Source organism: Neofelis nebulosa, chromosome 12, assembly GCF_028018385.1.
Source record: "Neofelis nebulosa isolate mNeoNeb1 chromosome 12, mNeoNeb1.pri, whole genome shotgun sequence".
Classification (NCBI taxonomy): Eukaryota; Metazoa; Chordata; class Mammalia; order Carnivora; family Felidae; genus Neofelis; species Neofelis nebulosa.
The window spans coordinates 50,639,332-50,664,517 of record NC_080793.1 but is presented as its reverse complement, the minus strand read 5'-3'; the positions used below and the strand labels follow the sequence as shown (position 1 = coordinate 50,664,517).

Here is a 25,186-nt window from a genome sequence, read left to right as displayed (position 1 = left end):
GCTGAGATCCAAAACAACTCCAAAGACACAGAGATGCTCTGGAGACACAACCATTACTCTGGAATTAAATGTTCATCTCAGAATTGGCTTGTGACAATGGAAATCCAAGCCCAAGGGTCCTTTGAGTTGTTCAACCATCTATCTTAATTAACATTGAAGAGTCTAAATGAGTTGGGAGCATGCATCCCAGCTTTCTGAATGAGCTGAGTCAGCTGCGATTAAAGCATCAAGGAGGCAACAGATTCCATCTGGGGATTCAGGGCAAAGAATGATCAACTGAGCAGAGCAAGTAATGTCTGTCAGTGATGGGATGCTTAGGGAAAGGTGCTGGAAAAAACACTCAAAATTCTCAAAACAGTCATTTAAAACAGACTATACCACAAGAATAACACTTAATTTCTTCTCCATTATTGACATAGTTAATGGTTAAATGCATGCAACAAGCACAGGAAACAAAAAGCATGCAAAAATGTAGAAATTAGTGAAACATAGTACATTCTCTTTTAGTCCTTGATTCCCGCCCCCCCCCCCCCCCCCCCCCACCGAGAACATTCAAAGCACAAAGGAGCCTCATTTTAAACTGACTGGTTATTGCCTAGATTCAGATATGACGAGTCCTTCAATACACCACAACCTCTACAATTTTCTCTGTAGGCATTTGCGTTGGCTGGATTCTCTAGCAGTGTATTGCAGAAGATCTCATTTTACTTCTCTAGTCAGACCAAAAAGTGAACCAAACCCAAGCAAAACCCAAATGTTTCTCTTCGAGAGTCTCTTTTCCTAGGATGAGCCATGGCAGGTTGGCATCCACTTAGCCTCCCTTCCTCAAGGATGGAAATCATGGGGTGTCGCCAAAGTAGTGACTTGCGTCACTGGGGGGGGGGGTGGTGGTGACAGAAGCTGTAAACTAGAGTGGGATCAGCTGATGCCAATGGGGAAGGTGACACAGGATGGAGCCCTTTCTGCTTCCAAGTTCCATCAGTCATAGGCCTAGACACCTTGCTACTGCAAAGGCAGTCTCTAGGATAAGAGTGCCTCAGTGTAGGCAATGAATGTGCACCAGAGCGCACCCTCTCAAAGGAAATAGGAAAGGAACCATTACACAGAACAAAGTAGGTTAGGATGTGGCTTGGGCTTCAGAAAGAATGAGAAAAAAGGAGGAGGTGATAGGCATGACGTCCATCCTTGAGGGATGTTGAAGGTGAGCGTTAGGTTCACCATGCTGAAAGGTGTTTTGAATTTGGCTGTTTCTATTTAGTTTCTGAGAGAAATTCTGAGAAGAAAAGGGGGAAGAAAAGAAAGCCTGGGGACGAGAGGAAGGAGGAGGCAAAAGGGACTAAGAAAGGAATGAAAATGAGAAGAGGAAGGAGGGAGGAGGTAGGCAGGGGGCTGTGATTGCCTGGACGTTGCCGAGGCAGCGTTGATGCAAGCCACTGTCCTGGCTGCCAAACCTCGTCTCATCTGGAGATGAGACAAATAATGAAGCGTGGCTGTCCATACTCTGCAGCCTTAAGCCTGAAGAGTGGTACTTCTCGTGGAAGACAATTCCAAGATGTCCTCACATCATTTGCTAAAAAGTTCAGGAGATGGAAAAGGCAAGTTCTGAAACATTATAGGAGAGAATGCTCTTACTAATCAAACCGTTCAGTGGTTTCAGGGTCATTCTTTGAACTTAGAACCTCCTGGATCTCTGTGAGATGAAAAGGATCAAATACTGCTGTTTAAAAATTACTTAAAAAAATAGTAAGAAAGCAGGAAACATTCAGAAGAAGAGACAAATAAACCTGTGGGGACATAATCTGAAATAACCCGACCCCAGGAATGCCCCAAAGTCATGAATCATGGCAGAGAAACTATTTGATAGAAAACAGCTAATCACATCTTGTTTGTGGTTACAGGAGTATTTTTCAGAGCTTAGATGTATACCAGGGAGAAATGATAGTAAAAGGGACCCAAAAGCATGGAAGGGTTCGGCCACAGTGTTGGCCACAGCCACTCATGGGCTGGGTTTCCCAAATCCTCTAAAGGGAGGCTAGGAGCATAGGGTAGGAAATGACTCTAGACTTGGGATTTCATAGGGTCCTGAACGTTTTTACAGGTCAGAGAGGGCTTTCTAGAGAGTGTGTTTCTACTTTTCCCACTGCAGCAGCACTTGGGACTTTCTAAGCTTCTGAAAGGTGGGAGGGATTAGCTCTATTTGTTCTCTTGGGGCTTAGCCCTAGGGGCAACAGGACAAAGCTGCAGAGGCTGGCTGGGATCTCTCCTTCCCACTCACCTCTGCAACTTTTGAAATTCAACCTTCGTCCCAGTTAGCATGACCTGATTACCATTCTGCATTCCCAGTGCTGACAATGGCTGCTCAGTGGCCTAAAAGGATTTTCCCTCCAAGAGTCCTTTCGAGAAAAGCAGCAGTGAAATGCCACCTTCGGAATTCAACACACAGGTGTGCTCCTGGAGGGTGGTGGGGCAGAGCCTGACAAAGCCAGGCATGCCCATTTTAGCCCAATGGACATGCCAGGGATTGCCACAGGGCACCCCCTGAGAACAGATGTGAGGATGGCTAGCCAGACAAGAGAAAGCATGAGGTCTCTGGGGCAGAAGCCAGCGCAGAAGCAGTGATTCTCAAAGACCCTCTGGGCCTCAGGGTAGGAAGGCATGGCGCGTTCTGGACCTGTTTAGCCTGAAGCCACAAGCTGGGCAGAACACCCAGTAGGGTGTGTGTGTGTGTGTGTGTCTGTGTGTGTGTGGGACAGCACAGTATTGTGGTTCAATTTTGGACATGACTGGGTTCAAAGGTGGATCTGGGTTTAAGCCCTGCCTCTTTCACTGGCTCTGCTGGGTGAGTTAAACAGGGATTCCTACGGCACTGGCTCATGAGTCCGATGCAAAGCTTAAGTGAGAAAATGTGTGCAAGGGGCTTATCACGACGCGTGGCATCAGAAGAAATCTGTAAATAAGAGGAAAAAGAAAAAGTAACGAAAACCACAGGGTCAAGGTGACAGGGCCCTGAGCTGCCTTAGGAGAAGTGCTGGCATCTTCTCTATCAGTCCAGACATGTGAGTCTGGAGAATTAGCTACACCCTCCCTGACATCTAAGCCTACTTGGATTGGTGTTCGGGTTTCAGTGAGGCCTCCCGAGTCAGTTCCAAACCGATTAGGAAAAGGATCACTTTACATCTTCCTGAGATGGAGAAGGTCAAGGTGACAGAGCTGACATTGTGTGTCTTAAACACTGATATCCTTGCAATCTCAAAATGGAAAGATGATGATCAGTCTTCTCCCATCACCTGTGGGGACAGAGTGCAGGCAAGGAATTACGGCTGCACAATGGATCTGTGTGCTCCAAGACCTTTCCGGTGCACAAGGGTATTACCTCCTGTGTCTCAGGCTCAGAATTTTAAAACAGGGATAATAAGAACACCCTTCTCATACAGCTGTTGGAAGGCTCAATGCGTTAATATGCATCAGGTGTTTAGATGGGCTCTGATATACAGTAAAGGAATTGTCACTCCAAAATGGTTATTATTATGGAGAGGAATGATAGGACATCCTTCTGATGAAGTACTGAGAAGAAAAAGAGATATTCACAACAGAGTTCATGTTTAGCAGCCTCTGGTGCAGGAGACCTTGGCAGTAAGGGGCCACTTCCATAAACTATTTGAGGCATGGACTCCACGCTGGCGTTAGGGTTGACACAGAAGGACAGATGTCAGAAACAACTGCAGCCCTGTGCCTGGGGATGAAGAATGAAGACATTTTGGGGTACTTTTCAAAGTGAGGGCAGGAGTGATTTTTTACATGTTTTAAGGCAACCTTAAAAAATACACTCTGTTGTAGTGCAAAGCCTCGAAGTGTTGTATTTTTACACAGCGACAGATATTTGTATACTTAAAATCTCAGAAATAGCAAACTCTGTTCAAATCGTGAGGCACCTACGTCAAAACCTAGTACACAGTTTTAATATAGTTTAGCCTGTCCTGAAGTTTGCAAAAGAATACCAGCTGAATATCCGCAGGGGAGTGTGTGTTGAGGGGGTGGCAGGGAAGAGCAGAAGAAAAGATCAGAGTGTAAGGCCATAATGTGAATAAGAACAAGTTTGGAAAACCAATCAGGAATCAAAATCCTTGACCCTATCACCCAGACGTGAAAGAGAAACCCCAAGCTGCACAGCAATGGATTTCATTTCTGTTCAGCTGTTAATCAAAACAGTCCCAGGAAATTCCTTCACCTCTTTCTCACCAAGCCTGTAATAGGCGGTGTTACAAAAGAACCCTCGGGGTTGGTGATCAATTAGGTCCTGGCTCCTACGGAACATTCTGAGCATCAGCAACGCAGAAGAGATGGGACAAAAGAGATATATAGATGTAAATGGGAGCAGCCACACACACTTCAGTGAACAGACCTTGGTTTGGGAGAAGAAAAGAAAAAAATGAAACAGAAGGCAAAACTTGAACACAGTGTTTTGAAATCTATTTTTGTGTTTTCAGTTCTGCCTTTCCTATCTCTGTCTTTGAAGTTTACGACTTGGCAGGTAGCTTAAAAAGCAAAAGTGCAGCTGAATGTTCCTCCTGTTTATTTGTTGCCTTTTTTTCCCTCTGGAATCACAGACTCAAGTCAGAGAGGCCATCGTCACTCTGAGGAGGGATGCCATGAAACTGATGTGGCAATAAGCAAACACTGACCTTGGGGCTATCCTGAGCTTCTCTCTTTCTCTCGCAGCCCACATGCGATCTATCAGCAAATCTGGTATCTCTACTTCCAAAATATTTCAGAATCTGGCCACTTCTCCTTCCTCCCCTCCTGGTCTCAGCAATGACCTTGCTGGTCTACTAACCAGTCTCCCAGGCCGGTCTCATCCTGGTATCCTTCGTGATCAATCAGATCATGTCACTCCTCTGGACAAAATCCTGCAGTGGCTCTCCAGGTCAAGGTGAAGGTCAAGGTCGTTACAAGGACCTGTAAGGAGGTTTAGCCACCTAGGCTGCCCTGCCTCATCCTTTCCCTCTCTCCAGTCTCACTCTGCTCCAGCCATGCTGGCCTCCTTGGTGTCCCACCTCAGAGCCATGGCATTTGCTGGTCCCTCTACCTGGAATGTTCTTCCCCCAGAGATCCATTGAGTTCACTCTCTCAACTCCTTCAAGTATTTCTTCAAATCTCACCTTCTCAGAGGCTTCTCTGAGCAGCCTATTTAAAATTGCAGCCTCTCTCTCTCCAGCACTTCCTATCCCCAGCTTGTTTTCTCTAAAATATTTATCGCCATCTAATATACTATATCATCATTACTATTGATTATCTGTTGCTTTCCATTAGCAGCCAAGCTCCATGAGGGGAGGGCTTTCCATTGGTTTTGTTCCCTATGGCATCCCCAGAGCCCTGTAGGGCTTGATAAATCATTGTGTTTGGGTTTCCAGGCAAGCAGATGAGGCAACCACTCCTTAATATGTTTCTTGTTGGCTAATGACCCAAAGTAAATCCTTCCAGGTCTATGCAAACCCAAGGCCCCAGTGGGACTGAGTCTACATGTGGAATCCCAGGAACTTTCTGAAGGTAAATAGGAGAAAATGGGGTGGACTAGGTGTCCACAGTCCAGGGGCATGCCAGTCATCCTCTTTCTCCACATCACCAGGGCTGGCAAAGTAGGTGCTGAGAGGGGCCTGTGCGACACAGAGGAGGTACAGAGAGCACAGAAGAAGGCACAGAAGGTTGAAAAGGGGGCTTTGGCTCCTCCTTGTTCATTAAAATGCTTCTCATTTGTTAAGGCCTCACTGAAGGCCCAACCTGAAGGTATCTAATGATATTCACACCCCCCTTCCCAAGTGGAAATCCATCATTCCCATGGCACTTTGATTATACCTCATCGTAGTGCTTATTTCTTTCAGTTGGCTGCTCAACATGTCTGCTTTCCCATCAGATAGCAGGTTGCTCTGGGGAAGGGACCTTCTCTCACCATCTTTTATCCCTCAACAAGCATTTTAGAATGATGCTTGGCATAGTGTATGCACTCACTGAATTCCAGTGAAGTTCTCCCTACATCAGCCCTCTTAGGAATGTGAGCTTTGCTTTCAAGTGAGTACGGATCACAAACAATCATCCACTCTGTAAATATGAACCAGACCCGTGCTATGTACCAGGCAGTGTTTGGTGAATAAGATAAATCTAGCTGGTGCCCTTGTAGAGTCACAGCCTGGAGACAGAGAGACAAAAAACAAGGACTTAAGATTCGTGATGGTGGGGGCCTTCTCAGAAGGGTATGGAAACTCAGAGAATAGGGAAAGTTCCAAGATACAAGATACCACTCAGCAGCTTGAAGGAATAAACTCCTCTTCCATTCTACAAACTGTCCTCATGGAGCAGATTATTCACCTCACAGGATCTGGCCTGATTTTTATTCTTTTCTTTCTTTTCTTTTTTAAAGTAAGCTCTATGCCCAAAATGGGGCTTGAACTCATGATCTTGAGATCAAGAGTCACATGCTCTAATGACTGAGCCAGCCAGGGGCACCCTGATTTTTATTCTTAAAAGGAAAACACTACAAAATTTTTCATCTTAAGCAAAAATGCCAAGAACATAGAGTTTATTTATTCTTAAATTTATTTTTGAAGCACACCTCTAAATCATTTTTTCTAATTTTTGTGAAGCATCATGTAAAACTGGTTGTTATGACTACACTGATAATGGAAATTAAACTAGTATTGTAATAAAGTATTTTGTAAAATGTCTTTAGTAAATATTCTGTGAATGAACCATATAATAAGGTAATCAACATAATTTGGTTGTAGTTATTTTTATAGATCTAATCATAGGACTAGTTTCTGTAATTAATGAGAATATATACATAATTGTATCTCAACGGCTGGCCATCATACAATGAAATGAAGCAGCCAGATTTCCTTATTAAGGCTTTAAAAAATGATTTTCCAGAAGAATGACCTTTGGAATCAACTGTAAAGAATGGATCTGTCCGCATGTGAACTGATCCTATCAACTCCCCTAGCAGGGTCACCTTATCAGTGGAAATATGGAATGCTTTCATAAATATTTTGGAAGATTTCCAATGCTTTTCAAAAGTTGATATCTTCAAGATTGAGATTTTTGTCCTTTATTCCAGTTCCTTGACTCTGTAGTGCCTTTGCCTACTCACTCGCTATGACTCTTCAGTCCTTCCTTTTCCCCTCAGCATATAATCATGGCTAAGTCTCTCCACTGGGAACCTTTCTCTTGACTTGAGGTTTCCTGCTGGCACTGCCCTCACTTGCCTTCCCTTCACAGCCAAGCCTCTGGAGAGGTCAGCCTACGCTGGTACCTCTGGGTCCCTGGGGCTCCTTTGCTCACCTCTTCACCGTGCACCCGGCCTTTGTCAGCATTGCTCCACTGAATCCACCCTTGGCTACTTTTGCCTCCACATGACTGAGTCTCTCAGTGCATCTGATATTCTTCATCCCAGTCCAAACTGATTTTCCAGGACTCCTGAGAGTGACACTTAGGTGTCACACTATTCTTCAGGCTCCCTCCTCGCTCCCTGTCCCCCACCCCCACATTCTGCCAAAAAACCCAATGGACCTCCACCTGAATATCAGTGATTCACAAATTCAGATCTCTAGCTCTGATCCTCTTATCCAATGGACTTCTGAACACTTCACTTGCAAGTCCCCTTCACAGTAAAACTCAACATGCCCGCCACTCCCACCCATTGTCTTCCTCCTAGGAATGTGTCCATCTGCTTGCACTTTCTATTGGTGATTTCCTCACTCACAGTGTTTTCTAGCCATCTTAGAGGTCACCCTTGTACTCCACATTCAATTAGTTACCAACTCCTTCAGAGTCTACTTTTGAACACTTTAGATCCAACATTTCCAGCGTGGATGTTGGTTACAGTCTCTTGACTGATCTCCCAGTTTTTAAGTTACACTTCTTGTGGCTTGGAATGCTCCACACTTGTTATTTGCATGTCTCACTCCTTTTTAACACTCTGCTTCAAAGCATCTCATCTTTCAGGAAACTTTCCCTGAATTCCTTTCCTGGGCTGGCAAGTCACCCTGGTACGTTTCTCTATCACAGCACTGATATCCATCCTATCATACCAGTTATCATAGACCCTCAGAGGTATTCTACTGACCTCTCTCCAACCAGCTGGATAGGGCTACCATTTTTCATCTGCTCCCCAATGCCTATTTCCTAGGTTGGTCCTCAATAAGTATTTATGAATATACCAAAATTAACACAAACAACAAAGGGTGTGTGTGTGTGTGTGTGTGTGTGTGTATGTGTGTGTGTGTGTGTTGGTTAGAGCACTTGCTGTATAAAAATCTATTCATAGCTTATGTTCCTTCTGGGGGTAGAGAAACAAGGAAGGACCGGAAACCTGCAGAAACACTGCTGAAAACTCACCAGGCACTCTTCTTGGTTAATGCTGTGATTAAGCCTCTAAAGTCTAATAGTGTTTACAGTCAATATTTATCTATTTTGAGGCTTTTTAAAAAGCATATAATCTAATTAAACCCAGGCAAAATTGGGATTTCACAAACCAAAAAACTCACAGCGAGGATCAATGCCAGAATACAGTGTCTCAGGAAAAGAGCCAGCTTACTGACCTTAGCTGAGGCTGACACCGCTTGAGAGCTAATGTTCTTTATCATTTTAGGTCACCTGCTTTATTATTTTAGGAACTTAATTTTCCGAAAATTTCTGTCTCATATACACGGATACAAATGGCTCCCACACACGAAATTCTCAAAGGGGTTTCTCTGATCTCAGCTTTGGAGTTCTGAGCCAGGTAGCGGCTGACAGATGATGGAAGGTTTGACTGTCTTTCTCGTGTTCCCGTCCCTTGCCCGCTGTGGGTATCTGAGAGATAAATGAATAAACAATCACTTTATAGGGCAGGCCTCAGGTCTCAAGACTTGCCAACATCCAGCCCCACTACCACCGAATGGGTGCAAAAGATCTCTCCAGAGTCAGTTTTCAAAGCCCATATCTTGGGTGTGTCTCTGCAAGTGGGTTGTGACATTAACGTATTCATTTGGGCCAAGTTGTTATTTGTTCACAGCACCTGACACATTGTGGGTGCTGAATGCATATGTATCGAATGGTTACTCTTTTATATAAAAAACAGAACATAAAACAGTTCTTTCTTCTGATGAGCCTATATGTCACCCAATTATTTGTCTTGATGTGAAATGAAAGATCTTAGATTTGGCTGGCATTTATTCAGGAGCAGCCGCTGTTTCACGTACATACGTCATCTCCTGTCACCAGGATTTCATGTGTCTGTGAATCGTCAGTTGATTTGAGCTCCTATTTCCTAGTTTCTGGAATCCTCAATGTTACATCGTAAACCGGTGCCTGTAGATCTCATCTGAAGCATGGTTTTGCGACAGAAGTGCCGACACATGCTGAGTGTTCTTAACTAAATGCTACTGAGGGCTTAGTGGTCCATGACTAAAATGACATGGTTCAGTTCATTTCAGATGTAATCAAAAGAGAATCTTACCATGCATAATTGAACATGCCAGCCTCCTGGTATTACAGATTCCCACTTTTTCTTTTTTGTAAGAGAAAGCTTCATGGGGGTGGGAAATTATATCATTAACTTGTAATAATAGTATTCAAGTTTGACTAATGAAGGCAACTTAGCATTTTCAGCTCTGGGGATGTCAGAAATAGACAAAAAGCAGCATCCACAATTTGCCTTTTGCTGCAACTTAACACCTTCTACATGTGCAATGTGGCAAAATCTGCCTTTACTTGCCAGGTCCGATCTTTCTGCTTTTACTGCTGACAGTTTAGATCATGAAAATAAGATGCAATGAAGTCTGAAAAACTGGATGTATTCTAATTAGACTTCCTTGGTCCTGGTTTTCAGGAAGACCGTGGATTCACCCACGCAGCTGGTTTGGTCTTTCTGACAGATCTGACAGCAGTTACTAGCTGGTTAGTCTGATTATGCACCTACTAGGCTGCTGTCTTCCTAAGATCCAGCCCCAGGAGATACTTGTAAGAATACATCTCTAAAAAAGTAATGTGGTTAATAAATGGTGAGGCAGTACATGTTGGGGAGGGGTAAGGCTCAGCCTTACCGAGAGCATCTGTGGCTAGAAAAATCCTACGGTGATGGCAAGTTGGACTGAATGAGTTAAACCATGAACCTGGAATGAATGAAACGTAACATGGTATGGGAAATGGTGTCCGTGCACAACGGGGGCTCCCCACTTTTGGTAATTGGAAGGCAGAAAGTTAATTTGCAGTGTACCTTTCAGACATTCTGCAGGGATGACAACAGTCTTGTGTAAGGGGGACACATGATGTGGTGGAAATTGGATATTCGGTGTAGGAAGAATAGCCTTGTCATTTAATTTAGAGGAAAGACTTCCATCATAACTGAACCCTGGCTTTAACTCAACTTTGGTAAAAAAAAAAAAAAAATCTGGCTTCTGAAATCAGTAAATTAGAAGGCAGTTACAATGCAAAGGCTGATCTGCTTTGTACGGACTCTTCAAGGGACTTCATTAAGTTGGTTTGAGGAGCTCTCATTCACTGTTGGTGGGAACATCAGCTAGTGCAATTCCTTTGGAGGGCAATTTGGCAATAGCTTTCAGAATCTGAAACGTGTATATGCTTTGATCTCGCATTTCTATTTCTAGGGATTTATTTTATATGTATATGTCTTCCATTCAGTAGACTTGGCTATATGGGGAAAGATGCTCATGTGGTGTTCTAATAATTGGATAAATCAACAGAAATGGAAATATTGTAAATGGCCATTGACAGGGGACTGATGGGAAGGACCTATCATGGAAGAGGCAAGCAGTAGAATACGATGTAGCTAGTAAAGGATAAGGAAAGTGCTGATATGGAAATGTCTCCACTATATGCTAATAAATAAAAGCCAGGTATAGAGAACGGTGTATAGAAGAAAAGCGTGTATGTTAGAAAATAGATGACAGTGGTTGGTTAACTCTAAGGAATAAGTGGAATCTGGGGTAAAAGGGAGACTCATTTTTATTGCTTTCCCTTATGTCGTGTTTGCTTTTTACTTCTGTATGCATGTAATGCTTTTTTATAATTAAACGGAATAGTTAAAATTAACTTGCAGTTACAATTTTTACTGTGCTAAAAGTTTGTATTTGCAACTAAAAGAGAAGGTAGTTATTCTTTTAAAGGTCTATTTCACAGGAACTATCTTTTGTAATACCTGCTATATATAAAACCACATTAATAAACAATTTGTCTATGAACTGGATCAATAAATACACAAGCCTTCTGTTTCAGAAGCTGTGGCCCAGGAACCTACCTACCCACAGTCCTGGTGGCAGCTTACCCAAAATGTAAGATGAAGTTTTCAAAAGATTTAATCTCAAAAGTAGACTCTAAACCAGTGCCTGCCATCACATTTAATACAAGGAACTAGGAAAGAATCTTGGACATGGGACTCAAAGGGCTATCAAGGTGTCCATTATCTGAACACTCTTCTGACAGAGGCTACCTTGGCTTCTCCAGAGGAGGGGGACTCACTGGCTTTTGAGGCAGGCCATTGCATCTTTGGCCATGTCTGTAGGAAAGGTCTTCCTGTGCTGGGTTGAACCCACTCGCTCTCTGAATTGAGGAAGGCTCCTTCTTCAACCTTCCTCACCCCCAGCTGGACTTAAGGGGTTCCCCAGAGCTCCCCTATCCTGGAAAGAAGGACCCTACTTTATCAGTGCAAACTGCCTGGGGGGCCCCTACCAAGTAAGAACTTCTAACACATTGTTAGGTTGTTCCCATTCCATCCTGTATCCTTTTCCTTTCAGCAGAGCCTCTGGGTCATCCAACACCATCCAGACCTTCATCTCCATGTGGCTCTGAAAATGCCTGACCTGGCTCAATCCCACACCTCTGCCACCAGTAAATCTGTCTCTACGTCCTTAACCTCTGCTTTGAATATTCTCTTTGCCTTTCTGTTTCCTGAGGGCCTTTTTCTCTCGTGGCCCTTGAAAGGGGCAGGTGCTTGTCTCTCCAAATGGCCCACATTCTATCCCCCCTTTCTCACTACTTCCAAACCATTTCTTGTGCCTTTGAAGCATAAGCCACCTCTACCACCTCTATGGCAACTGACTTCCTCATCAACCTTCTGTCATTCCAGAACCCGCTACTCTTTTACATAGCTCCTGTTACCAGCTTCGGTAATAGGTAAGCCCCGCAACACTTGGCTCCTCACCACCCTAACCTGCTCATTTCCAGCTACCCTCTCCCCTAGCTCACCTTATTCACCCACTCCTGTGGTCAGATCTAGACTTCATCATTAGCAATAATGGTACCACTTCCAAACTCCTGACTTGAAGCATCTCACTTTGTGTTCATCACTCTCTTTGTATGACAGCAATTCTTTGATTTTACTGGTCAATTCATTGATGGTATCACCTTTTCATTGCCTTCTTGTGGAACAGTTCATTTGGCTTCTGGGATGCCCTTCTCTCCTGGTTCTCCGTCCACCCTAGTTTTCCTTGCTGGGTCTCCCCTTCTTCCCAGACTCTAACCTTTGGAGTCCACAGGGTCAACCTTGACCTCCTCTTCCCTACTGATTAGGTCAGTATTCTTCTCCAGTTCTGTAGCTTTAAATAACACCTATATTGCATGACTCCTAAATTTGTATCCATAGCCCTGGCCTTTCTCCCAAGATACACACTCCATTTCCACTGCTTCCTCCACATCTCCATTTGGATATCTCACAGGTATCTCAAATTTAACATGAATTCTCAACATCCCTCACACAGCTTGCTCTGTTCTCCATATTCCCTATCAACATATAATTATACAAAAGTGATATTTCTCTTTTGAGGAGAGATTGCATGTTGCCTATCCAGTATCTATTTCCTTTTCATTTCCTAGTGACATAATACGTAAAGCTGGGGGACAGCAAATCACCCAGTTTAATAAACTACATCTCCGAGCTTCCTTGAAATGAGGTGTAAACATGTAACTGGTTTTGGGCAGTTTTACTGGAAGGGTCTAAAGGGAAGCCTCCTCAAAAAGAAGACAAAATAGCTGGGGAAAATCATGTTGGCTCTTCCTCCTTCCTGGAATATAGACATGATGACTGGAGCTCTACCAGCAGCCATCTTGGACCACAAGGTGCCCTTGAGGTTGAAAGTCATATACTAGGATTATGAAGAAGATGGGATTGGTCTTGGATTAGTGAAGAGCTTCCATATCTGCCACATACTGCCTACCTTTGGACCTCTTTTACTTGAGAGAAAAATTAACTTCCATCTGACCAAAGCCACGGTTAATTCGGATTTTCTACTATATACAGCTGAACCTATCCTGCCTAATATATCAGTGTATGTAACACAGTCTTATCCATTCGGGCAAAGATTAAATTATAATGTGAAGGCCACAGGTAATACCAAAGACCTGTTTTGGGACTACGTTTTCAGAGGATACATCTTTGGTAATGGAAAATACTGTTAAATGGTATTCCAAAATTCAATTTCTCCTTGAAAAAGAACTGGACTATTTCACTGCAGTTAAGAACATCAAATGACTGGCTAGACTATGTGACCTTAAAGGCTTTTACTTCTTTAAGATAATGGGGTTTTTCAAAACTCAGCCACATGCTTAATTTAGGACCCCATCATTCAGGTTAAGACATTAGCTTTTCAGTTTGGTAAAGAAAGGGGCTATTGGTTGCCAGGAAGTAGTATCTTTAATCTCATTAAGGAAAAGATAATTGTAATTTTTGCCCTTGACATTACAACAACTTTTTATATCTTTTTTTCCTACACAAATGAACAAAGACTTTTTAAATGATAAAGAAATTATTTTTCCTGGAAATGGCTAGTGTTAAGGGGCAATGAGTTTAGGACAGTACACTGCAGGCAGCTTCCCCATACATTGCTTCTTTGCAAGATATTAGTCAGGATTTCTGTCTATCTACCTATCTATACGTCTCCATGAACGTTTATCTCCAAAGAGTAAAAGTTAGTTCCATCTAATATAATGGATAGCAAGGTCTCTTCTCCTTTTAATTCATGTGTTCAACCACACAAGGATGTTTTCTTTTGAGCTAGCTTTCTACATTTTCACCTAATTTTAGTAAGAAAGCAAAGTTCAACTTTTTGAGAGTTTTCCAGAATGAGAATGGTGTGTAACTTGGATATCTGCAGGTGAGAAATACACTATGGGTTATTAGCTCCAGGTAAAAATTGGAGATCGCTCTTTCAAGAATATGCAGTATTACTGCACAAGGAGATAAAAGGATGGCTGCCCATGTAGAGCGGTCTGAGGTCACCAAAAGGCCACTTCTAGAGTAATTTGTTCGCATCCCTGGAAGCATCTTATTATAGAAGGAAATTCAGTGCTTTGGAAGAGTAAGCCTTACTAACTATCAAGTCTGGCAAAATGTGTCATACAGAGCAGGTGCTCAGTTATTATTAAGTGAACACAGGATCAGGTGGCCAGTAGGTGTTGTCATCTTGGGATGCAGGAATGAGGCAATGCAGACATCACTTCTCTGAGAAGCCTGTCCTCATTTCTCAAGACTGAATATGATGCCTTCCACTGGACTCTCCCTGCACCTTGGGTCTGTCCATCATAGTACTCATCTCTTTGCCTGTGTCTCCCACTAGAGTGTGAATTCTTTAGAAGGACTGTCTTCAATCAGCCCTGGATCTGGTCCAATGCCTGGTACTTACTGAGTGTTGTTGAGTGGATGTATTAGAGAATGAACGAATGAATGAATGAATGAGTGAATGGATGAATGAAATTCTGATTAGCTTGGGGTGAGGAGGAGGCTGGGTGTGGCCTAGGGAGGTCTTCCAGTTTAGTTTCTAAGGCACCTGAAGATGAGGGAGGGAGAGAGAGGGCTCTGAGGGCAAGGTCACTTTTTGTCAAAATGTCATGATTTTGTCCAATGTCTGAGAGTGAGTATATTGTCTTATTAAAATAACCTTTTTATGGTGAAGTGTCCAAGTAGCGGTTCATGTTTTATTCAGGAGTGCATTGTTGTTCACTCTATGATGCCCTCATTCTAAGTCTGTAGTTTAAACCTTTCCCATGATTGGTCTCCATCAAGCATTTCTTTCCACTCCCTATTCTGACGCCAATTTGAATGGTCCATTTCTCCACACCCACCTTGTACATCAAACTGCAGCAGTACCAAGAGGGCAGAGCTTGGGTGTGCCACGGTCCTGACTTTGGGTCCCAATTCACCACTTAGTACCCCTGAGTCCCAGAGCAAAATACTTTACTTCTCTGAGTCTTAGTTTCCTCATCTAATAAAACACTTTGAACTTTGGCTTTCTCATCTTCGAAAAAATCCACCTTGTGTGGTCATTATAAGGATTAAATGACACCCACTGCACTTGGCAGGTGGCCGGTAAAGGTTGGTGTGTCCCTATCCTTTGATTCCATCCTCAGCCTGGTAGGTCAGAACTTACCACCCTTCCTTCCCCAGTTTATCCCATATTTACTGATCCTTGGAACCCAGTTCATTTTCTCCACAAAATCTTCCCCCTGGTTGAAAGCAATCCTTCCTCCTTCTGGAGTCTGCCATTTTCTTCCGAATACCTATGGTACTTACCACTTTCTTCCTGGTGGCTCAGTGGTTACTGTGTTTCATTTTTCTCCCTGTCTATAAATTCTGCGGGGGGCAAATTGCTCACCTTTTAATCTCGTATTTCCCCAAAGCACCTAGCAACATAATTTGCATATAGCAGGGCCTTAAAATAATGAGTTGAATATGTTCAAGACAATTCTCTATATTTAGGAAACCATCAGTCAATTCCCCTTAAGATATGGGGTAGCATATATAACCCATCTTTCCACTGCTCCACTTGAGGGGGGAAAAACGGGCCCTCATTTAAAGTAGCTGACCTCACATAACATCCAGAGGATTTCCTGGAAATAGTTACAAATGAGGACTAGTCATATGGGCAATTACAATAAAGCCCTGCTCAAGAGCTAGTCACATTTCTAAAAGTGTGAAAAGAAATGCTTCAAATGGAGAGGGGTATTTCCTGAAGGTTAGGTAGCCTACAGCGATTGCCCCAAACATCTACATCTTTATGACACTTGCTTCTGTCGTACAAATGGAAGCAGCACAAATCACAGTTACTATTTTCAGGGGGAGGGGGAGGCTCTCGAGTGTTTGAAGGAGTCACATGTAGCTGTTGCCTGGTCTGAGGTTACTGGGCTGGCTTTGAATCTTTCAGACAGAATCCCAGAATTAGCTTTAAGCCAGGCCTCGCTTGTCCTGGAGGTGAAGGGTGTGGCTTGATGTGGCTAGAGGAAGACCTGTTCCAAAGTATTCCAAAGTATTTCTGTGAGTACTTGAGAGGGATGGCTATGTGTCTGGAACACTTTTTAATCTTTCAGAGGCTCCTATTCCCAGTGAAGGATAGCACCTTGATCAGCATTTCTAAAACAGTCCCGCAAGAGGTTCTGTGGAAGAAAGAGGCCTCTCATCAAAGAAGTCTGGGCAAGAAACTGCATCCCTCTTTATGCTTTACTCGATGCTGCAATGCACAGGAGCACACGGAAATCTCTGACAGGTCACGTGGCAAAGAAAACTCAGGAGCTCTTCCACTTTATTAAACTAGGAAATCAATCTTACCTTCTTTTTTTCTGGGGTGTGGCAAAATTCCTACTGACATCATATGAAATGAGTTTATCACAGAACACACTTTAAAAATGCTGCCTGAGCCACTATTAGCTGTTACGGTAGTAGGGGTGAAAGTTCAGCTAAGAACTGGACACAAAGGGATACGCAAGAAGGGATGGGAAAGTGAAGAGAAGTCGTAAGAAATGTTAAAGGTGGCCCATGAGGGCCCCCAAACACAATTTCACAGCCCTGCTAAGGGCCGGCATGATTTTGACTTTATTTTCCTGCCTAGAAAGCCCGCGTGTTACTAGGTGGGTGGATCAGATTGGAAGTACTGTTTTTGGCATCTTGGTGTGGCCTTGAGTTGTCTGGTTTAGGGAGGCTGAGAAAGGACACCAGCTCTTGCTCTAATGGATGTGGAAAGAGGAAGGAAAGGAACAGAGTAGGTGAGAAATGGGGCAACTGAGGCAAGAGCAGGGCAGATGCTGCCCAAGAATGGGAATTGAAGGGTGGATGGCAGAGGACAGGAAAGAGGAAAGAGGAAAGAGGAAAGAGGAAAGAGGAAAGAGGAAAGAGAGAGAGTGGACGGTCGTGACAGGGCAGGGAGAAGCTAACAGACCCCCCCCTCCCCCCCACCAACCTTGCTGCTGGAGCCATGAAACCGAGGCTGGGGGCTGGGGAGATGCACGGAGGCGAGTCTCAAAGCTTTGGCTTCTCAAGCCAATTGCCAATAAAAACCCAAGTGATCTGAAGACATGGAATAAAAATAATAGCTGGCACAGGAGCCTTCCTTTAAGGTCTGGATTGCTCTTTCTATCCTCTTGGTGGTAGGACACTTATTCTCATAGGTAGCTTTCTGTCCCTGGCGGTCTCATTTCCCCAGGTTGTTGGGAGGATCCTGGGTCATAACAGGGCCCGGCACGAGACCCTAATAGGGGCCTTCTGCTTTAGAAAACGCCACAGTGGTTAACTGAAAGTGCAGGAATAGCCTGGGTGTTGTACAGAAGCCAGAGTTGTGTGCGGGGGCGGGGAGGCGGAGAAGGAGCTTCCTCTTACCAGGGGCTGTCAGATGTTCCGCTTCTTTGATGCAAAGCAACTAGGAGATCTTGGGCAAGCTAAGGCAACTTAGAAATACTAGAAGCTGCAAACAAGATATGCAACACATTGGGGAGTTTCGCTCATGTCCAAAGCCAAAATTAGCTGATTCCTCTTCTGGACTACCTTTTGATTGCTTGTCAGTATCAACGTAAAAATCATGTAAAAACCCAAACGTTTCATACCTTATAAATATTATTTATTACCCAAAAGATGGAGGCATATGTGGGGTGAAATGGGGGAAACAGGGTAACTCCCTTTACAAGAGTAAACCTTTCAAAGTGTTCTTCCATGGTGAACTTATTTCAGAGAAGGGATTCTCATTGGGTCAAGGTTGTGCTCCAGGAATGGTGCCTGGAGTTCATTAGTAAATTCATTTAAAAATAAATCTCTGCCAGCCTTCATTTACTCAGGGGAAATGGTTACAAGGCTATGCTCAGTCTCACAAAGCATGAACCCCAGTGAATTCAATTCCACCGGCTGGAACTGTGGCCTCGGCCTTTCCGAGCAACGCTCTTGGATGAGTGAGTGAGCAGGGACTGTGGGGACTGAGGACATGAGCTCACAGCTGTCTGCGCCAGAAACCGGTCTCTAGCTGGTTTTGGGTTGAGGAGTTGAGATCACTCTTTCCTTTGCACAAATCAGAACATCCACTCCCTCTGAAATTCAGGGCATATTAAGAGTGCTGATTGGATGCGTTTCTATGTGTTGTGAGCACGTGGGGGAAATAATGCTGACACAGTGGGTGTGTGCTTGGGCTTACGTCGCTGACACCATTTCTCTGTGTGTGTGGTACACAACTGACATGGTTTGGAGCATCTGAATGGAATAACATGATTGCCCATGGTATTGCACATCTCCAATCCCAAATAAACACGATGGCAAAAACTAGACAAAAATGTGGAAAGAATAATAAATCACACGATGTCACTGAAGTCATGCAAAGAGGGAAAATAAAAGATTAAAAAAAAATGGGCAAGCACCAGACACCATAAATGAAAAAAACAAAAAAAAAGCCAATGCATACAATTCTAAAATCATTCTTACCTTCTTCAGTCATTGTGTCATAATATTTTAGTTTTCCATATGATCCAAGTTCTACAACATCACAGTAAAAGACACAAAGATAAGGAACGAGCTGTAATGCAAGAACTTTGTTTTTACACATTCTTAATTAATCAGATTCAGAGTTATACTGTCAAATTCCGCAATCGTTAACTATATAGAGATGTGCAAACATGGGCCATGTGGCAGACAGCTTTCACGGCCCATTTTCAGAAATCACTTAAAATATATTATTCAACTGGGGGTAGGATGTGCCCTGCATTACAGAATAGGACACAGTTATTTTAACATCCCATGAAACAGAGTAGTTGGCAAGTTCACACCGGGTCTAGCCTAGCCCTATAGTTTGTATAGAGGTGACGCTCTAAGGGAAAGGGCCAAACGAGGACAATGTCCAGGCCCAGTGGGGCTTGAGGACTGGGAGTCCTTGCCATGGGACAGCAGGCCCAGAAATTCATTTCCTAGCTCCTCTCCAACAGAACCACTTCCTAGAGATTAAGGAGGCTACCTGGGAAAACCCAAAATGCAAAACCAGGTTCTGAACTCCGTGTTCACTTTTATCTCATAGATTAGATAGAAAACACTGAATACCATGAGTGCAGCCTGCTGACGAGAGCTGAAAAAGGTGCGGAGTGCTCTGGAAGAGGGAAGCCACCTGGCTCAGGCAGGTGACAGAGCAGCCCCATCTCCCAGCTTGAGGCATCGCCCGTGGCTCCTTAGACCGCAGTGGGGAGGGGCTATCAACAGCCCCTCCTGTGCGCAGATCACCAAAGGACTCACTGTCACCGACACCACTGGCAGAAAGCAATGCTGTGCTGAATCATCTGGGGATGCTGAATCAGCCTGGGTTGGGGAAGAGAGGAGGCCGGGACGTGCCATTTCTGTTTCCTTAGTTCCATTCTAAAATAGAAACTTTAATTCTTGTTCATCTGAAAATTCCAGAGTGTTTTAAGCAACATTGTGAGTAGGTTAAAAATATTTTTCCCGGTCATAACAACACTCTCCCAATAAACCTCAAGAAATTAATTAGACTCAAGAGATATTTCTGTGATTCTGCAGAAAGCCTCCATGGCTCATTAACTTAGGACGCCAATGAAAACCCACACATGAATCAACTAGTAATTGATGGGTTTTGTGTGCAAGATGAAGGATCCAGCTTAAAAGACAATAAGACATATCCTTCCATTTTACGTTTATATTATACATTATAGAATATATATAGTATGCATATATCTATATCTGTATCTTTACCTATATCTATATACATATTCTTTTTCCATGCGCCTAAAATTTTACTAAAGCTATTTTAACACACCGATACAAAATTATGCCTTGGGGAGAAAAATCACCTCATCCTTATGCTTCTGCAAAAACCTGCCTACTCTGGATTTTGTAGCTACATGACAAAAGGTGCAAGCACTTCAATAAGAAATTGAATTTTGTGTAAATAACAAGAAAGTCTTTTTAATGACTTCTGGGGATTGATTCTGCAGAATATAATTTTTTGGGGGGGTATTTTAAGAACAGTAGTCTACTATATATATGACATCGCACAAGCTTGGAATTCCGAAATGATCTAAATACCTTCATAAATATTAAACACACGTTCATGGTAGCTTTACACATAATACACGCACAAGCGCGTGTGTAAAATCTTAGAGTAAGTTGATGAATTATATCAGCCAACTAATTTTTTTGTAGCCTCTCCTCCTCTCCTGAGGTAAAGCAGTAGCATAAGCAGCTGGCATTCTCTGTTCTTTGCTCAGGAAACAGAACGTGGGCGGCTCTGTGTTTGCAAAGTTGGGTGTAGACCATATTCTACACAGGAAAGATACACCATTGCAATTTTATGGATCTGTCTTTTTAGATGCAAACCCTCCATATACGGATACACGTTTTCATGTATCACTTCCAAACTGTCAAACATCTGCTTGTGGCAGATGTGATTATTTTTTACCCCACCTCTTGTGGAATCAGGTATAAACAAATACAAACATAGTCTGTAATTATTTTATTTTTATATCGTGGAAATTGGAACTGTTCATGTCTGACAATGCTCACACGTTGTTGCTGCTGTGGCAATGTCTAGATGGTTTCTTAGCTGCTTCCTTGGATGAATGGGACAGAGGGATAAGAACTGAAAGGAACATACCAAAAATGAGGCTAAGGGTGGTGGAAGATAAGGAACAACAGTAGTGAAAAACCAAAATACAACAGGTGACACAGCAACTCGAAGCACAGTGAGGAAGCAGGGCAAGGTCAGAGTACCTGCCCAAGTGAAGGGAATTATGTTTGTTGCTTACTAAAGCAAAGGCAGAAAAGAAGGAGAAGGAAGCCAGTGTGCTAGAACAGTCTCGAATGCACACAGCAACAGGATGGTGAGATGGTGGGCTCAGTATTCTCATGCTTTCAAGTGGTTAGGACAGCATCCTGGGGTAGGTGGGGGTGCATCTCCAAGAGCTGGTGGCTCTCATTTAGGGGGGCACGAAGAGGGGTGTCACACGCATGTACACGTAAGCCAGAGCACATCGTGCACCGGATTGGTGTCCTACAGACAATGAATGCCTCATGGAGAGTGGTCTTAGCCACTGTGGCCTGAGAGGGCCTGAGAGGCATGAATGAAAATTCACCGGCAAGGGGAAATGGCCTCCAGTCAGCACACTTCCCACAGAAATTAACCAAGGTTCCTTTACACCATTGGATCAGGATTCTAACGGGGCCTCATCCAAGCTGAGTTTCTCTGGGATAGGAGGCAGTGAAGGAGTTCAAGAGAGGGCTGTTTAATCCCATCTAGCAACATCCATTCTGTCAACGGAGCAAGAGGTAGCCAGGATCGGAAGAGGGATGAATCACCAGTGAATATCATCCTGGGTACCACCTGGTGTCTCTTCACTGTAACATATCTCTAAGAAGCCCACACAGCCTAAGAAAAAATTCCAGAACCCAGCGGTTGGTGTTGGAGCTGAGCCTATAAGCCGATTGTGAATGCTGCCTGTCATGGCGACCCCCCTCCCCTCCTTGCTTTCATGCCATTTGGATCGTTGTGGCCACAGGCATCTTGCTCCAAGATCTGTAGGAGGGATGAAGTATTTCCACTTCCTTCCAGGTCCTGCCGGCAACATAACAACCTGCTTTAAGGTACCTCCTGATTCCCGTCCGTACTTCATGATTGGTAAGTCAAGGGAAGGGTCTTTTCTTCAGTCTCAAAGAATCTATGAATAAGAATTCGTGTTTTGGGTTCCTAATCTCCTTTCCTAAGAAGGGCATGGACACATATTTCTCCTTCCAACACTGACTTTCTCAGCTCCACTTTTGAGGGTTTTGGCATTCTCAATCCTTTTTTCAGCAAACCTCCCCAGATAGGTGGAGGAGAAAAATGACTTCTCACCTTTCAGGCCTCAAAATTCTGATCTATAAGACAGAAATTCAATAGAAGCATCTATGCTGAGTTCCTTTTATTGGAATGAAAAACAGAGGTAGAGAAATCAGTGAGAACAAGTATTTATCACTTAAGTGTTAGCTGGCAGGAAAAAAATGATTAATTTGTTTATTGTTTTTTAATCAAAGAGCTTTATTTTTGATACTGGTTTGGACTGCATGTGGAGACCTAAAAATTAAGGCTTTCTCAATACAAATGGGTGGTAGTCTCTCAGTAAAGTTGCCTAATACCTATCAAGAAGGTGTGTGCAGATACTGGATTATATCACAACAATGGAAGGATTATTTTCAGTAGCAAATGGAAGTTAAAGACATGGGCTTTGCAACCAGGGTGTAGGCTCGAATCCATGGTCTGGCACTTATTAGCTGTGTGACTTTGAGCAAACTGCTTGTCCTCCCCAAGCCTTGGTGTCCTCAGCTATATAGGGGCATAATTGTATCTATCCCATAATGCTGGGATAAAGAGTAGTAGATAGGACAACAACTCCCAATAAGCCACCAGGGATGGGCAGCTTTATTGCTGCAAGAACCCCAAGAAGCATGAGGAACCCATGGGACACGGAGCAGAGCATTTAGAGAATCTGGTATTTTACACAGGTTTGTTAAATTCAACACTACTTAAAGAGGTTTTACACAGAGATCTGCTGCTCAACAACAAAATATATTTTGCCACGTCGGGGCCAGCATACAAAAGAAATTTCTTCATCAGTCCTGCTCTTCGACTCTTGGATCTATGCAGAATGCCAACATTTGGACTGTAACCATTGCAATAGCATGTGACCATTCATCTGACCACGAGTGTACCAGCTTGGGACCTTGGCAACTTCCCTTCTGATATTTGCACACAAGCCTGTCTGTCCAACTAGGCTGTCCATATGTCGGAGGCAGAGACCCTCTTCCTCCTTGATCCCTTCCAACGGAACCTAGAACAGTGCTTTTCTCTTATCACATGCTCTCCTCACATTTCTTAAATACAGTATGTAAGTGCCCAGCTCCCAAATGACACTGAGGTTTAGGATGCTTTGTTTTGTTGAACTTCCCTAGAAGCTAAAGTCAGGAAGGCAGGCGCAAATGCCTGAAGCTTCTTGACTGCCGATACCATGATAGCATCATCAAGGTTAAGAGTGCTTCTGAGTGAGATAGACAAGATAGCTAATTCAGAGCAGTGGCTCTACTCCTTACGAGCTGGGTGATCCTCCCTGGGCCTCGATCTCCTCTTCAGTAAAATGGGGACAAGAACAATAAGTGCCTATGCTCAGAGGGGTTTTTGGAGAATCAGATGAGAACAAGCATAGAAAGCACTTTGCATTGGGGTGACACAGGCATCCTTAGCAATTAGTACCCCTTTTCATTGTCTGCCAAAGCTCCCACATGAACATCAACTCAGCCTAGCAGGATGTTGCTGAATCCCCTTCAACCTGATTATCTCCGTGGACGAGCACCAATGTCAATGTCTATACTTGCCATACAACAACCCCCCCCCCCCCCGCCCCCCAGACTTCTTCCCTTAAACTTGAGGGAAACTGTCAGAAGAAAAACTTTCAGTTTAGTGAAAGGCTTCCCTGGCTAACTTCCAGAACCGTATTTTGCAGTTTTAGCCCAAGGTGTTTTTTTTTTAATTTGTGAATTTATTTTCATTATTGAGATTTTGTGAACGGGTGGCTATGACAGTCGAGCCTTTGTAATTTTCCATCCCACTCCCCAACATAAATGTAGCATTTATATTTGTAGAGCTATTTAATTCTTAAGTTTCTTGGGGGCATATCTGGGTTTACCTTTTTCTTGTCTCCTCATGTGAAAAACTTGCATCACAATAAACCTGAGTTCTGAGTTAAAAGGTGTTTTCTCATGCAGCCCGATTTAAAGCTTTGTGTTTGATTTCACCTCAAAAAAAGGCTGCTTGAGCCACGAGAATTAATTGCTTCCCATTACAAGGCTTTCTTTGGTCATTATTCTTTTATATCAAATCCATGCCGATGCAAGTAGTTTTTTTTTTTTTTTTTAACTTAAAAATAACCTTTAAAGACTGAGGTTAAATGAGGAAACAACCATGAATCCTCACTTCTTACTCAAGTCAGAAGGAAAGGAATATTTTAACCTTCAAATTCTCACAAGAAGCTTTCAAAGTACTGACTCATCACAGAAGCTCTGCTCACCATTCCGTGGAGGGGAATGATGCTCATGTGTTAAGCTTCCCTAAGAGGCTCCTAATGTGTACACGCTTGCCCAGGGACAGCTGTACTTCACATGTGGCAACATACATATGTCACACACAAGGTGTCAACAGAGATGATCTTGCTCTATGGAGTTCTTTTCACGTCTGACTTTTCCCGATCTATGCTAGTGAGTACTTCTTTTTCTTCTATGAGACGAAAACCTCTCACTTAGGCTTTTGGACGCCAGGCAACAACGGAGCAAATGAAAATAAAGGGCAAAGTGGTGGGTGATCTTCCATCAGCTGCTGAGTTTCAACAGGATTTAGGAACACTCCTCTCAGAAATTCATCACCTGAGTCTCACGCCCTTGGGATCGAGCCCCTTCGTGAAACACTCTTCCTTTTAAGCTTCCTGCAAACCTAGACATGTTGGTTTGTTACGGCTCTTAGTTTTGTTTCCCACACTCGCCACATGTATTTCTGTTTGTGTCCTTCTGCTGACGTCATTCTGAGGCCCCAGCTCCCAGGAAATACTGATGTTACATCGGGAGTCAGAATGGTCCCCAGCATCTGGCCTGGTGTCTGGAGCACAGAAGACATTCTGACAAAGCATGAATGAACCACAGGGGCCAGGTACATTATGTAGGTGAGCAAAGTGGGCTGGGGACAATGACAGGGAATGGTGTGATGATGGACAACTGGACAGTGCATGTGTAAAAATGGGCAGTGGCCACGCACCTCCAGTTCCATGAAGAAATGCAGGCATAGCGTTGATCTGCTGGTTATTCCAGGGAAGCCAGATACCTGGATTTTAATGTGAAAACTCCTGAGTTTTAAATGTTGGCGACAAATTCCAA

General features: G+C 43.5%; 1 protein-coding gene across 5 annotated transcripts in view; it reads right to left on the bottom strand.

The window, feature by feature from the left end:
* Positions 1–25,186, bottom strand: part of SLC24A2 (solute carrier family 24 member 2) — a 244,042-nt gene that overhangs the window by 46,673 nt on the left and 172,183 nt on the right. For 4 of the 5 annotated variants that reach the window (XM_058695241.1, XM_058695237.1, XM_058695238.1 and 1 more), the window contains exon 5: positions 18,719–18,769. The exons of the other annotated variant lie outside the window; for it this stretch is intronic. In XM_058695241.1, the coding sequence (XP_058551224.1) occupies positions 18,719–18,769 (51 nt within the window). The remainder of the gene's footprint in view (positions 1–18,718; positions 18,770–25,186) is intronic. 5 annotated transcript variants of the gene reach the window in all.